At 45.7% G+C, this 14,822-nt stretch overlaps 1 protein-coding gene across 2 annotated transcripts in view; it reads left to right on the top strand.

The window, feature by feature from the left end:
* The window catches only part of AFAP1L2 (actin filament associated protein 1 like 2), a 232,300-nt gene that overhangs the window by 113,085 nt on the left and 104,393 nt on the right, over positions 1 to 14,822 (top strand). For both annotated transcript variants that reach the window (XM_068257401.1, XM_068257400.1), the window contains exon 4: positions 3,514 to 3,620. In XM_068257401.1, the coding sequence (XP_068113502.1) occupies positions 3,514 to 3,620 (107 nt within the window). The remainder of the gene's footprint in view (positions 1 to 3,513; positions 3,621 to 14,822) is intronic.

Here is a 14,822-nt window from a genome sequence, read left to right as displayed (position 1 = left end):
GACAATTATCAAGGTTGCCCAGACTTTTGCATTTGTAAATATCCAGCTGAAGCCACGAATGACAGTTTAGAAATGTATTTATGTTCTGAATGGTGTGGAAATGGGATTGACTTGGGGCTGGTTTCCTTTGTGCGGATACGATTGCATCACGCTGCAACAACCAGCGGGTGACTTCCAGTTTGCTTTCGGATGCATCCATCTGTTACTGCCTAGGGGAATCGGATGCGTGCTGTGCATATCTGCAGCATGCATCAGATTCTTTTCCTGGGTCTCATCGAATGACAAAATTCGGATGCAATGGAAGCCACTCCATTGCAATGCATTGAAGTCAGGTTTGCTGCAAAGCAATGCAAATTCGCGGCTAGTAGAAATGGGCCCTCAACCACCTTACGACCCCTTAACGCCGATTGGCAGCCACAAGGTGGCTTCCCCAGGACCGCCTAACCAATCCTTGGGGAGTGTATTGCTTGAGTAACAGAGCAGAGCTCCGTAAACAGTCTGCCAACGGCGATCGTTGCCAGCAGACTGTTAGATGGCTAAACCACCGTTGACTTGCATTGTACAGCGATGCGGTCTCCTGCAGCGCTGTACAGGGACAGCTCTGTCACTTATTGTTTTGTATTCATAACAAACAGCCATCTGTTTTAATACATGCTATATAGAAAACAATCTTCTTTACCTTAACCACTTCACCACTGAGGGGTTTTACCCCTTGAACACCAGAGCAATTTTCACCTTTCAGCGCTCCTTCCATTAATTTGTCTATAACTTTATTATTACTTATCGCAATTAAATGAACTATATCTTGTTTTTTTCGCCACCAATTGGGCTTTCTTTAGGTGGGACATTATGCCAAGAATGATTTTATTCTAAATGTGTTTTAATGGGAAAATAGGAAAAAATGTGGGAAAAAATTATTATTTTTCAGTTTTGGGCCATTATAGTTTTTAAATAATGCATGCTACTGTAATTAAAACCCATGAAATGTATTTGCCCATTTGTCCCAGTTATAAAACCGTTTAAATTATGTCCCTATCACAATGTTTGGCGCCAATATTTTATTTGGAAATAAAGGTGCATTTTTTTCAGTTTTGCATCCATCCCTAATTACAAGCCCGTAGTTTATAAAGTGTTATACCCTCTTGACATAAATATTTAAAAAGTTGAGTCCCTAGGCTAACTATTTGTTTTGTTTTTTTTTTTATTGTATTTTTTTTTTTTTTTTTAATTACAGAAAAAAAAATTTGGGGAGTGTGGGAGGGAGTTAATTTATTGTGTAAAACAAATGTATTTGTATATGTAAAATGCCTTAGGGTGTAGTTTTACTATTTGGCCACAAGATGGCCACAGTGAGTTAGTGTTTATGCGACCTGTAAGCGTCCGGAAGGACGCTTACAGGAAGCAGTACGAGGCTGGGAAAATCACAATGATCGCGCTGTTTCTCTTCAGATCATTGCGGGGGCTTAGATCAACGCACGGGAATGGATTTTCCCGTTCATTGATCTCCGGGTGAGCGGGCGGCGGCGTGCACGAGTGGCGGGCGTGTGCGCACGAGCGGCGGTAGCGTGTACAGCGGGAGGTACGGATTTCTCCGTCCCTTGGTTTTTTAGGGGGGGGGGGGGGGGGGAAGGGACGGAGAAATTCGTACCGCGGGGGGTAAAGTGGTTAATATATAGGTCTATTATTGATCAACTCATTAATTAATAATTCTGTGATCACTATACATGACTAACATATCAGCGTATAGCAGGCTTAGCTTCTGCGGTGCATGTGGTTGGCCTTGCATAAGCGCATTGCAGCAAGAACTGAGTAAAGTCGGAACATTTCTACAGCACTATCTTAATATAAACATAACCTTGTACAGGGAACAGACAGCTTACTGCAGAAAATGACACTAATGCTGGGGATACACGGTACGTTTCTGTACCGTGTATCGAGCTGCTGATGCTCCCAGCTGATAATTTCCAACAGGTCCGATGACCCGCCGGCAGGGACGCGGCGGGAGTTGATCCGGCAGCTAATCGAGCCGCCGGGACGACCCATGTATGCCCAGCATTAGGATTACTCTAACCAACAATTTAAACCTGATTGAAGAATAACTCTTCTTACTGCTTATAATCATAAAATCTTGAAATTCACTCAAATAATTTGCAGAACATTTTAAAACCTATATCAACCTAAAGCAAGATGGAGATCATAATTTCTCTGCATTAATATGAGATTTTCTGACATCCCTTCGAGTGGTTTAAAAGAGGATCGCCTCTCATAGGCTGATTGTTTCAAAAGTTTGCAACTGTAAAACTTTTGGATAGATCTTCAATTTTTTTTCCATTCTCGATGATATTTCAAAGGCTTAAACTAGAGTGAGAAAGGTAGCATTCCATTTCCAACATCAAACAGATAAAAAAAAGCTCCAGGAGCAGCTCACCATAGCCTCTAAAAAATAACCTTCAATGACATCCCATGTAAGAACATTGTGTGCAGCTTTAAAAATTAAACAGACAGAGATATACTTATCAGGCACATGTTGTTATTAAAGAGGTGTGGAGGATAGTCGACAGCCGTTTCGCTTTGCAATCTGGGCTTTCTCGAGACAGCTGGGCGAAACGGCAGTCGACTATCCTCCACACCTCTTCAATAACAACGTGTGCCTGATAAGTATATCTCTGTCTGTTTAATTTTTAAAGCTGCACGCAATGTTCTTACATGGGATGTCATTAAAGGTTATTTTTTAGAGGCTATGGTGAGCTGCTCCTGGAGTTTTTTTTTTTAAATCTGTTTGATGTTCCTGATTGACTATTTTTTCTGGATGTTGCACCACCATTTAAGAGAGAGTCATACATATTGCAGCTATTAATGGTGTGCACTCACCATGTTTTTCTTTCTGATAAAGAATTCCATCCATTGGAGCTGGAAAGGTAGAGAAGCTCAAAGCTCTGTAACTAGGCAACTGCGGTAGTGGTGAGCAAGGGCGTAGCAATAGGGGTTGCAGAGGTTGCAACCGCATCTGTGCCCTTGAGCCAGAGGGGCCCCGAAGGGCCCACCCTCAACTACAGTATTAGCTCTCTATTGGTCCTGTGCTCATAATAATCACTTCTATAGATACTTTGAATAGTGGTAATCATTAACAAGCTATTCCCCATCCCCTTCTTGCCCCTCTGACACTGTAGTTGCCATTGGCAGATTTTGGTGCGCCGTATCAATTGTAATGTATAGAGTGCTTGGGGGGGGGGGGGGGGATAGAAAGGTCCACAATGGGAGGTCCACATATAGAAGACAGCGACCTGGAACTCTTCCTAAATGCAAATGTCAGGTTCTGCAGATGATCTTTGTCCAGTGACTCCTCCCACTTCCATTCAGGTGGACCCACAGGTCTCTTTCCTTGTACACTTTGAGGAAATATCCCTTCGCTTTGTTTTTTTTTTAATTATTTCATTTTAGAAGTTCAGCATAGACTGTAACCATCCTGTTTCCAGAATCGCACACTTCAATCTGGTCATCTTTTTCCTATAGGGGAGGCAAAGGAGCTTTCAGCCAAGGATGTTCTGACCAATGGGACGATAGTGCAACACTCCGGACCACCGCAGAAAAGTCTCCCCGACCTCCCACCTTCAAAAATTGTGAGTGTTTCATTTTCAAGGTTTGGCTGAGGTTTGCCCTTGATGGTATACTTTGCCTATATTGGGACCTACTTACAACAGCCACAAAGTGATTTATTTAAGAGCTGTATTGACTCTTTTAACTCCAAGGTGTCATTCTAAGACTTTTGAACCTCTGTTACCATACTGAGAAGTTATTTTACCAATTAGAACCATCGCTACTATAAAGACCAGGCATGGGCAAACTTGGCCCTCCAGCTGTTACGGAACTACAAGTCCCACAATGCATTTGCCTTTGAGTCATGACTGTGGCTGTCAGACTCCTGCAATGCATTGTGGGACTTGTAGTTTCCGGAACAGCTGGAGGGCCAAGTTTGCTCATGCCTGATATAGACAAAGGGCCAGGGGGCAATTGCCCCAGGGCCCGCAATAGTTTCCATGTCCCTCCAGGTCTCTCCCTGGCATACATGTACAACAGGCGTTTGGCTATAAGGTAGTAGAATATCGCTAAAATTAGCTGTATTCTACTACTAATTATCCATAGTAGAATATCCGTATTCTGTACCGATATTTTAGTATTGCTAAACCTAACCCTACTCACACAGATACCTCTCCTAAAACTAATACTAATACACCCCACCCCTGGTAGTGCCTGACCCTAAAATCCCCCCTGGTGGTGCCTAACTCTCCCCCCCCCCCCCATGGTGCCTACCATCCCCCCCCCATGGTGCCTACCCCCCCCCCCCCCCCCCGTTCCCTCTAGTATAGCTACCCTCTCCCCCTTCCCTCTAGTATAGGTAGTCTAATGACCCATCCAACCTTCCTTCTAGTGTAGGTAGCCTGATGACCCTCCCCCTTTCCCCTTCTAATACAGGGAGCCAGATGACTCCCTTATTTCCTCCCTTTTCCTCTTCTCCATTCTCCTCTCAGTGTAGGTAGCCAGCTCATCTCCACACCGCAGCAGCCATCAGTGTCACTCACCTCTCCGCTTGTCTCCAGTGCAGAACCTTCCTCTTTCCCTCCATCTCCATCAGCTGCCGCTATACATGTATGGGTGGGGAAGAGGATGCTTCTGGACTGGAGACTAGCAGAGATGTGAGTGACTCGCTGCTGCTATTCCACTCCCTCTGCTTGCAACTCTGCCATGCTGCCTAAGTCCGTAGCCGCCTGCCACAATGCCAATGTGCACAGAGAGCAGGGCAGCTGCTACACAGGCAGCTGGCAGGAGAGTACTGTGGTCAAGCACCAGCCCAATCTCCCTGTACTGCAGCATTTGCAAGCTTGCAAATGCTGCACCAGTTTAGCCTGCTGCCCACCCGCCCTTGCTCCTGTGGTGCACTAGGTGGCCTTGCCCCGATTAATCCCCCCCCCCCCCTTCTTTTTCTCTCCTCTCTTTGACTGGCTCTCTACTCCTCTTTTACCCTCTTCTCCCTCCGTCTCTCCTCTCTGCCTCACGTCATACACTTTTTTTTTTTCTCCTCAAACTATCCTCTTCCTCATCCTTTCTTTACCGTCCGCCTCTCTACATTCCTTTGGTCCCGTCCCCTCCCTGGCCTCCTTCTCTCAACTCCTCCATTCCCTTACTTTACCTCCTCTCTTCCAGTCTCTCTCTGTCTCTCTCTGTCTCTCTCTCTCTCTCTCTCTCTCTCTCTCTCTCTCTCTCTCTCTCTCTCTCTCTCTCTCTCTCTGTCTCTCTGTCTCTCTCCCCCCTCCCCCCCCCACATACACCTACATTCTCTACTGTTGTCCTCTCCTCCCCTCACTTTCGCTCTCCACCACCTCTCTGTTATCTTTCTCTGCTCTTTCTCCTTTTCCTCCCTCTCCTCTCCTGTCTCTGATTTCCTATCTATATTAGATTTTTCCCTTTTTTATCTCGGCTCCGGGCATGCTGGGATTTATAGTCCCCTGATCTGGGGTCCGTAGGCTCTCCACACTTTCCAACAGACCCTGTAAGCCTTCCCCTGACCTATACCCCGGTGACTCTGCGCCCCTCAGTAGATCCTGCAGATAGAGCCGCTATATGTTATGGCTGTGTGTTTAGGTTTTCTGTTTATCATGTGAATGGATCTCTCCAGCCCCAGCAGTGAGAAAGTGAAGTTTGCAGCAGTTGATCTGGCAGGGTGGAAATGTCAGGCTGAGTCCCCGGGCGGCGGGAAGAGGGGGCAGCTGGGGCTCAGGGCGCATGGGCCGCTCCGTGGGAAAACACAATCCCTGGAACTAATAAAAGAATGTGAGTTTGGGAGAGTCGGCAGCTATGAGATGCAGCGTTTCCTGTTCCCCTTTCACTTATTGTTACAGATTGGAGTCTTGTAAACTGCAGGAATATAGGAGCCAGTGGTCAGTGCTTTGTTACAGCTCTTGTCAGTTTCTGAGAATACAGTTACACAGTGCAATGTACTACTCCATGGCAACAAGTCATAATAACAGGTGGTTGTTGCACATCTGGAAAATGTTATGGGTCACCAGGAAACTCCCAAATCTCAAAGGAATTGCACACCGTGTGCACCCCACAAACGACGCACTAACCTGCCACCCACACTAAGCCGCTGCACACAGTAAGCACCACCCACCCCAAGCCACCACCCACAGGTGCTTCCGTGCATGCTTTTAAGTATGCTTGAACGCAGCTGCGCATGCGCACCACAACAGCCTCACTAAGCAGCTTCACACACTAAGCCGCTGTCCACACTAAGCTGACGTCCACAGCTGCACCACTCGTGAACTTTTTTCATGTGAACTACTAGATTTATCCTCCTACACAACATTTCTATTGGATTAGATCAGGGCTTTGTCTTGGCCATTCCAGAACGTTCACGGTCTTCTTCTTTAAACATTCTTTGGTAGAACGACTTGTCTGTGCAAGATCATAGACTTGCTGCATTATGCAGCCTTTTGAAATTCAGTTCACAGACAGATGTCTTGAGATTTTCTTTATAAAATTATCTACTATAGCTCAGAATTCATTTTCCATCAATAATGGCAAGCAGTTAGAGCCCAGATGTGGCAAAATAGTCCCAAACCAGACCACACCCACCACCACATGTATTTTATTTTTTTTACTCCAAATGTAGCACTCCTCTCTTAAGCCAAAAATTAAATTTTTGGCTTCATCTGTCCACTAACCTTCTTCCAGTATCCTTCTGGTTGGTTTGAATGATCTTTAGCAAATTTGTAGACAGTCCGCAATATTTTGAGGGGGAGAGCAGTGGCTTTTAGTGTTGTAATCAAAATCTAAACTAGATAGCACTGACCATAGCGGGGGGGGGGGGGGGGAGGTGGAGTTACCTATGCCATTGCCTATAGCTAATGCATTTCACCCGCGGTCCCCATAACTCCACTACTTCCTGCTTCAAACCTGGAAGGAGGAAGTAGCATAGTTGCGTGGACTGCTGGTGGAACGCACCGGCTATAGGCGGCGTCATAGGTAAGTTAACTCCCCTCCCCCCTTCCGTCTGATTCGGGCAGCACTATCTAATTTAAGTTTTGATTACAAATAGCTACGTACTTGTAGCTAATTGTAGCGCACACCACTAGTGGTTTTCTCCCTGCTACTCTGCTATACACACCATTGCTGTTCATTCAGTGTTCTCCATATAACTGGCTTATGAATTTCAACATTCGTCCATGGAAGACAGGCCTTCATTTGCGTAGACAATGGGTTTCTTTGTAACCTATGAAAGAGCAAGGTTGCCATCAACCATGATGTTGGCTTATCTGCGCAAACAACTAATTTGTAATCTCTAAGGGCCCGTTTCCACTTGTGCGGTGGGAATCTGCGCAGGAAAAAATTGCATGCGGATGCGAATTTCACATGCGGTTGTATGCGAATTTTCATGCAAATTTGCATATGATTTCGCATGGATGACTATGTATGCAAATTTAACCATGGCAGTGCCTGTGTGCTTTTCCATTGTTTCTATGCGAAATCGTATGCAAATTTCCATGAAAATTTGAATACCAAAACCGCATGCGAATTTCCTATTAAATACATTGTATGTGAATCGCATAGCAATATGCAAATTCTGAGGACTCTGCCGTGCAGAATTTTTTTTTTTCCAGAAAAGCGCTCAGAAATCCTGACAAGTGGACAGAGTCTCATCCACTTGCATTGTCTATGCAAATCTGCATGCAGGAAACGCATGCAGATTCGATCTAGTGGAAACGGGCCCTAACTATTACATGCCTTGCAGTGGAAGTTCTCTTTGGGGGAGCACTACTGGCTAAGGTAATTATAGTCTTGACAGTCCTTATTTGTGCACCATTTGCCTGACCAATAATTGCCTGAATTTAGACTATTTAGAGATGATCCTGAAACGGGGCCGGATTTGCCATAAGGCATTGTAGGCACATGCCTACAGGCACCTGATGATGGAAAGGTGACTCGCTCCCCTCCCCTAGTGCCTCTCTGCTCTCAGCATTTCACTTACCAGATCTCCCTTCAGTCAAGGGCACCTCTAGCTACTGAATATTGAGGGTACTTCTGGCTACTTAATACTAAGGGGCACCTATGCTGGGCTGGTGATGTATGGGGAGGTAATAGCTGGACCAGCCAGCACACTTGCGGTACAGTTTGTTAGGAGTTTGTAAGTTCATGGAGGGTGAAGTCTAAGGTGCCAGGACATCCGTGCCTATAGGCTTCTGTGAGGTAAATCCAGGCCTGTCCTGAACACGACTCCAGCTTTATGGGCATCAACCCCTGATTTTCACTTACTAATGCAAAACACGCGTTAATAGATCATTTTGTTTCAATAAATACTTGACCAAAAATATTATTTCATTTGTTTGAATATGACTTGTTTGAAAATGATTTTTTTTTTGTTTTTAGGTCAAAATCTAGAAATGTTTAAAGGATTAACGAGGGGTTTAAAGAGGGTTGAACTTCATTCCAATAAGTAGCTGATACCCCCTTTTCCACAAGAAATCTTTACCTTCTCTCCAATAGATCACCGGTGGGGGTTGTAAAGATATCTGTATGGCTGAAATTGTGGTAAAACCCCTCCCACAGTGTGATGTCATGACCATGGTCCTGACAGTTTCCGGTCTGTGAACCTCATTGCATTGTGGGAAATACCAGCTTTTTTTCAACTGCCAAGCATGCAGCATCTCCTTCTGTGCATAGAACTCTCAGTAATAAACCTTCCGTATAGATCACCTGGCAAAATTAAACATGTCACCACCAGTGATAAATTTCAGAAGGAAAATCAGGGAGAGGAAAGATTTTACATGGGCAAACCCTGACTAAATAATTTATTAACTAATATTGTAAATAAGCAATTTTATTCACTGTTATTTTTCACTACAGTTCCTCTTTTAAAGGTCTTCCAAAGTTCTCAAGCACCACTGTAGATGGTTAGTCAGCACAGTGGGCTTTGTACAGGAAGGTGCGAGCTCTGCCCAAGAACGCCTCCTGCAGGTTGTGTGTGTTGTGCTAGGGGCTGGGTTGATTACAGAACAGAAGCAGAAATGTCTTGGCAGGTGAAACATGTATTCCAGCTTAATCTTCAGCAGTTTGGCTGGAGATCTTCCTTAATCCTCACCGGAGAGGCTTCCATTTCAAAGCAAACACCCAGGCGCCATTTATGCTGTAAGACTGAAGTGCTCACAAAGTCGGGGTATCTACAGACCCCCAAGAGGAGACACGAGGAACCCCTCAGAGGAGGAGGCCACACATAGCCAAGTGTTTGTGTTCACAAGCACCCCTTTGGCAGGAGAAACATGGCCGCCTGTGAAGAGTGGCCGGGATCCTGCAGAATAGAGACTCTGCTCCCTAATACTGTGAAATTAGAAGCATGCCTGGAATTACACCAATCCTTCCAGCGGCAGCGTGGGAAGGAAATTAGAATAAGCAAACGGGCTGGAGGCTTCTCCCCCCTTCTTTTCTGTATTTATCATGTGAATCCTGAAAATGAAGGTTTTATTCTTTGCTGTGTTGCAGAGGAGGATACCAGAAAAAAAGCTGAATTCAATTACTGGAACATTGCAGAATAAATAAACTCCCTCAGGACAGCGTTCTACTGAAATGCTGAGGAGGCTTCTTTCTCATGCAGTGAGGGGTCACATGGTTTATCTACAAGTGGTGATGTCACCACTGATTGGCCAGTTGGGAAAAGTTTCAGCTGCTGTTCATGGGTATTCCCAACAGTGCAGAAAATGATGCCACTTCTGTAAGTGGGTGGTCGCCACGGCAGACTCTGATTTGGAGAGCTTAGTAACACCCTGTGTGTGACAGAAGCCACAGAGGCAGCAGCCCATGGTGGCATGTGTACTTGGGGTGGCAGTGAGTCAATGTACATTACTTACACTTAAAATGATGGTTCCTCATCCTCAAAATGACTAGACCTGGTGCTGTTACTTGGTGCTGGGTGTGTGGTTTTTATACAGGCACTACAGTACCAGTAGTTTGGCATGGGCACTAAAAGACGGGCGTTCCAAATCTACCCCAGCATGGAATGGCTATTGTCCTTCCCCCTCCCAGTGCAGGAGCTACCAGTACAGATTTTACACAGCAACCTGTATATTATTGGCCTGAATCATTTAGAAAATAGGTGGTTTCAGCAAAGGCTTTGGGTGAACTTGTTGGCGCTGGTGATTGGCATTGGATTTCTTCAGTAGGTCAGAAAAAAAACCCACCTATCCACATACAGTACTTTTGGGTTTGGTAGGAAGTTTTAAATTAGATTATTGTGGGTGTGGATTTCTGGGGCGTGGCGGGATGTTGTGTTTTTACATTGGCTAGAGGGGCTGGTTGTGCTTAGAGGCCACCCTATCAACTTGCAAGGTGGCTACCAGTATTCTGCCGGAAGGAGAATCCATGGAGAAAGAATGTGATTGATTTGATCATGTGATACGCTAGTCATGGTAATTCTGTGCCCTGTGGCTAACAAATTGATCACACAATCAGTTTGATCAATGTTTCTCCATAAACTCTCCTCCAGAAGATCTTGGGTTAGTGAAAATGTCCATCTGTAGAGGCCATTATCCACATGTCGATCGGAATGTGTAGGAAGGCCATGGCCTTCAGAAAGCAAGGAGAAGCAACCAAGAACCAGTAGCATAGCACATCTATACAGTGGAGAATATAGGGAAAATTAATATTTGGGGCACTCACAAACCAGGTTGTACGGACATCCACAGACCGGGTGGTTGGGATGCATGACCTGTCCCCACTCAGGTGTAGAAGATCTCTCACGATTTCAAATGGTTACATTTCAAAAAATAGGAATGAGCCATAAAACCACCCTTGAAGCAGTATAAACAAGCTATTAACTAAACAGAAGATGCCCAATATTATAAAATATTTAAAAACTGTTTAAAAAGGGGTGGCAAGCTCCTTACTTTGCAGGAAATTACTTGTTACTACAGGGTTATGAATAAAGATGGATTTATACTTTTCCCGCCCCCTAGGCCAACTTTCTTGCAGCTTCCGTTCCATGTGCAGCACCCCTCCTATTCCTTGTGCAGCCCTCTCTTCCATGTCTAACATTCATGTACAGCAGCCTCTTCAGTTACATACAGATCCACTGAGCAGCAGCTCCCTATGTCCTTATGCTGTTCCTTATTTGCAACCTTTGTATTTCATTTGCAGCCTCTTCTTCCACATGCAGCAATCCCTCTTCCATGTCCAGCTGCCGCCCAAGGCCCGTGCCTTGGAGGCCTTTCCAGAAATCCGGCCCTGGTTATGAAGTTTAATTTTGCGACTTGGACATTTGCCTGTGAAACATGTTATCTATCTTTCTCAGGATTTTTGTTGTTATCTTTTTTTGTTTTGTTTTTTGTTAAAGTGCCTCCATCAGCATAAAAGAACTTTTTTGTTTTCTGGGAGATGGGTGGAGTTTTTCATTGCATCTTTAACTGTTTCTAAATACAGATGTCTAAATAGTGTACTGGTTAAGGACTCTGCCTCTGACATAGGGCACTAGGGTTTGAATATATTACCTTTTAAGTAAGGAGTCAATGGGCAAGACTTCCTAACGGTGCAGAGTGACTTATTGAGTGTGCCCATGGTGGCTGCTGCTCTCAAGCACCTTGAACCCTTACCCTACAAGAGGAAGTACTATACAAATGTTGTTATTATTATTATATTTTCTAATGTTCAACTTCTCAAATTTGGTTAGTATAGTTATCACCATGTTGACATATTTATCCTTGGTTCCAGTGATGTCACTAGTCTTTTGCCTGCTCCATCTGCTGGACAAGGTGGGTAATACAGGGGTTGTTCTGGCGGTCCTGTGATGTCGTCAGTGCCTGGGTCAGATCCTGCTGTGGGCGCTGTCAGTCAGTGTCTGCTTGTTTTAGTTATCATTGACTGAATAACACAAAGAGATGAGCTCATGGGTGAAAGATAATGAATAAGTTTGGAGAATAGGAGAGAGGGGGAGGGGGGTGGAATTTTTATTTTTAAGCAGGCTGATGAGAAATTGCCACGTTCCTGAGCAGCAGTGATGTGTACCGCATTCCCTGCTTGTTTTTCTTGTGAGTTTGGGCTGTGTGCCATCATTTCATATTTCCTGTCCAAGATTGCCGTGTTTTCCTGCAGAATTTAATGGGAATGTGTTTGGACATTGGCTCTACGTGGCCAATTTGTTACGGCGCTTCCCCAAGGGTCAGGGGCGTAACTAGAAATCACTGGGGCCCCCTGCAAATTTTTGGATGGACCTCCCCCAGGCCTCAGGGCTGTTTTGAGGGCAGGAGGGGTCGCAGCATGAGGGGAGGGCATTGGCCCCCACATCGGTGGGAGGGGGTCCACTCTGCCCCCCCTCACCTTTGGCTTTCCACTCAGGTGGCAGCAGGAACACAGGCATTCTTCCTGTGTTCCACCGCTGAGGTCCGATCTCTAACTGCTACACGCTACTTCCTGTTTGTTAAAAATGATTGGGAGGCGGTGGTGGCCTAGCTCACCCAACACAGACACGATGCTGTCGATTAAAGCAAAACCAAATTTATTCGCATACTCCTAGATTACTGGCAACGCGTTTCACAAGCAAATCCCCGCTTCATCAGGCAATAAACAGGAGTATCACACAGCCAACAGTCCAACATACACTTGGCACCTCTGGTATTTGTATGTGTTTACATGTATTTTAAATTTTATGATTTTTGCGATGGAGGTCCTTTAACCACTTTACATTCTAACTACAGTATATTCACGTCATTGTAAGTGGACCCTGAAAGCCACATTTGCAATGAGTCTTCTGCTGACAAATATCCTATCTTGGGTGCTTCTGCCTATGAACATAGCAGGATAGCAGAGGTGTGGAGGAAGCATGAGCTGTGCAAATCCAGAGCCGATGCTCTGCCAACCATCCCGGCAAACCACTTGTGCCCTACATGCAGCAAAGCTTTCCGATTCTGCATCGGACTGATCATCCATAGCCAGACGCATTGTTCCCAGTCAACCTCCTTTGTATGAGATTATTGGTCATCATCAGTAACGATGGACTAACATGATGGTGATAAACAGGCACTGCCACTGATTGCTGCACTGATCTAGGAAAACATTTATGCATGGAGGGGGATTTAATTGAAAGACCTGCCCACAGGGCTGGCGCTATCCTAAGGGCAACCAGGGCAATTGCTACAGGGCCCTTGATCACTGCCGGGCCCCCCCAGGCCCTTGCAAAGTTTTTGTTAGCATAACAACTCACCTGTCTGCTGCTCAGTTATTCCGCACTTGGTGTCTTCACCCCTGCTGGCCGCATCTTCTCAGTGACCTGCCGCATGTCATTATGTCATAATATGCGACAGGTCGCTAAGAAGCCACGCCCCTGGGAGGACCAGAGCGCATGGACTAATGGAGCAGCTCTCCAGCTGGGACAGGTGAGCTGCTATGCATCCAAAACTTTGCAGGAGTCTCAGGGAGCACAAGTCTGAGGGCGATGTGGGGGTCAGGGGGCCCCAAAGTTACTTTTGCCCCGGGGCCCCCATTGGAACGTGAATCGCCCTGTGTACCTAAGAAAACACATTCTTTAGTAATCCATAATGAGGCATGCTGCTGCCACCTGCTTACCTGTTGCAACATTGTGGTAGTGGCTCCATCCTATAGTAGCACTGTGCAGTAGATGTCACTAGTCTTTATGGCTGCCACCCACTTCCACATGAACTGCACGGCTCTACTAGTTTTATCACCTAAAGGGAATCACTGTGTAAGGGGAAGTGGTCTAAGAGTCCTGAGAGGCGGAGGCAGCCTAGATGACCCCAATGCACTGTGGACACATCTAGCAGAGGGTCAGATATAAAGTACCCACTTCTAAGGGTGAGTTGGTAGCTTGATTTACCATAAGGCACTGTAGGCACATGACTACAGGCGCCTGATGGAAAGGCAGCTCACTCCCCTCCCCAAGTGCCTCCCTCTTGCCTTACCTACACGGGGTCCCAAGTGGAGTGTAAATGAAAGGTAATTTACCCGGGTCTCTGCATTCCACTGACCAGATATCCCTTCAGTCAGGGGGGAACCTCTTGCTACTTAATATTGAGGGTGCCTCTGGCTACCTAATGCTAAGGGACACCTGTAGCTACCTGTGACAAGCAAGGGAAGTAAGGGTGAAGTCACAGCTGGGCCAGCCAGCAAACTAGCGGTGCAGTTCAGTGTGGGGTTGTAGGAGGGGGAAGTCTAAGGTGCAAGGACATCTTGCCCTACTACACAGCAAAAGACTAAAAACCAGGGCACTGAGGATTGCAAATGACTCCTCACACCCAGGCCACCGCTACTTCAGCATTCTGCCCTTGGGACGGAGACTACGAGCCATCTCCACTAAAACCACGAGACATAGGAACTCGTTCTTTCCCTCGGCAGTCAACCTCCTAAACTCCCTCCACGTTCTACCATCAAAGCAAACGTCAACGAGCGGCGAGGCCGGTGGCGCTACGGCTGAACAGCTGACCAGCCCACAAGACTAACTGAACTGACTTTCGACATCGTAGGGACACACTGGGATTGAAATGTTTTTTACAATGTTGTGTTAATCTGATTTTGCCTTCTATGCACTCTCTCTTTCTCTTTCCTCCTTCCTCTTTCTATGCACTCTTCCGGAGCCATTGTATTGTATTGTGCCAAAAACATTTCCGGGCATGTCCCCTCATGCTTGGCGAAATAAAAGGATTCTGATTCTGATCTGTTCCTACAGACAGTGCAGAATTATTAGGCAAGTGGTATTTTTGAGGAATAATTTTATTATTGAACAACCATGTTCTCTATGAACCCAAAAAACTCATTAATATCAAAGC

Source organism: Hyperolius riggenbachi, chromosome 10 (assembly GCF_040937935.1).
Source record: "Hyperolius riggenbachi isolate aHypRig1 chromosome 10, aHypRig1.pri, whole genome shotgun sequence".
In the NCBI taxonomy this organism is placed as follows: domain Eukaryota; kingdom Metazoa; phylum Chordata; class Amphibia; order Anura; family Hyperoliidae; genus Hyperolius; species Hyperolius riggenbachi.
Note: the sequence above shows the minus strand (reverse complement) of the source record. Positions and strands in the feature narration are given on the sequence as shown.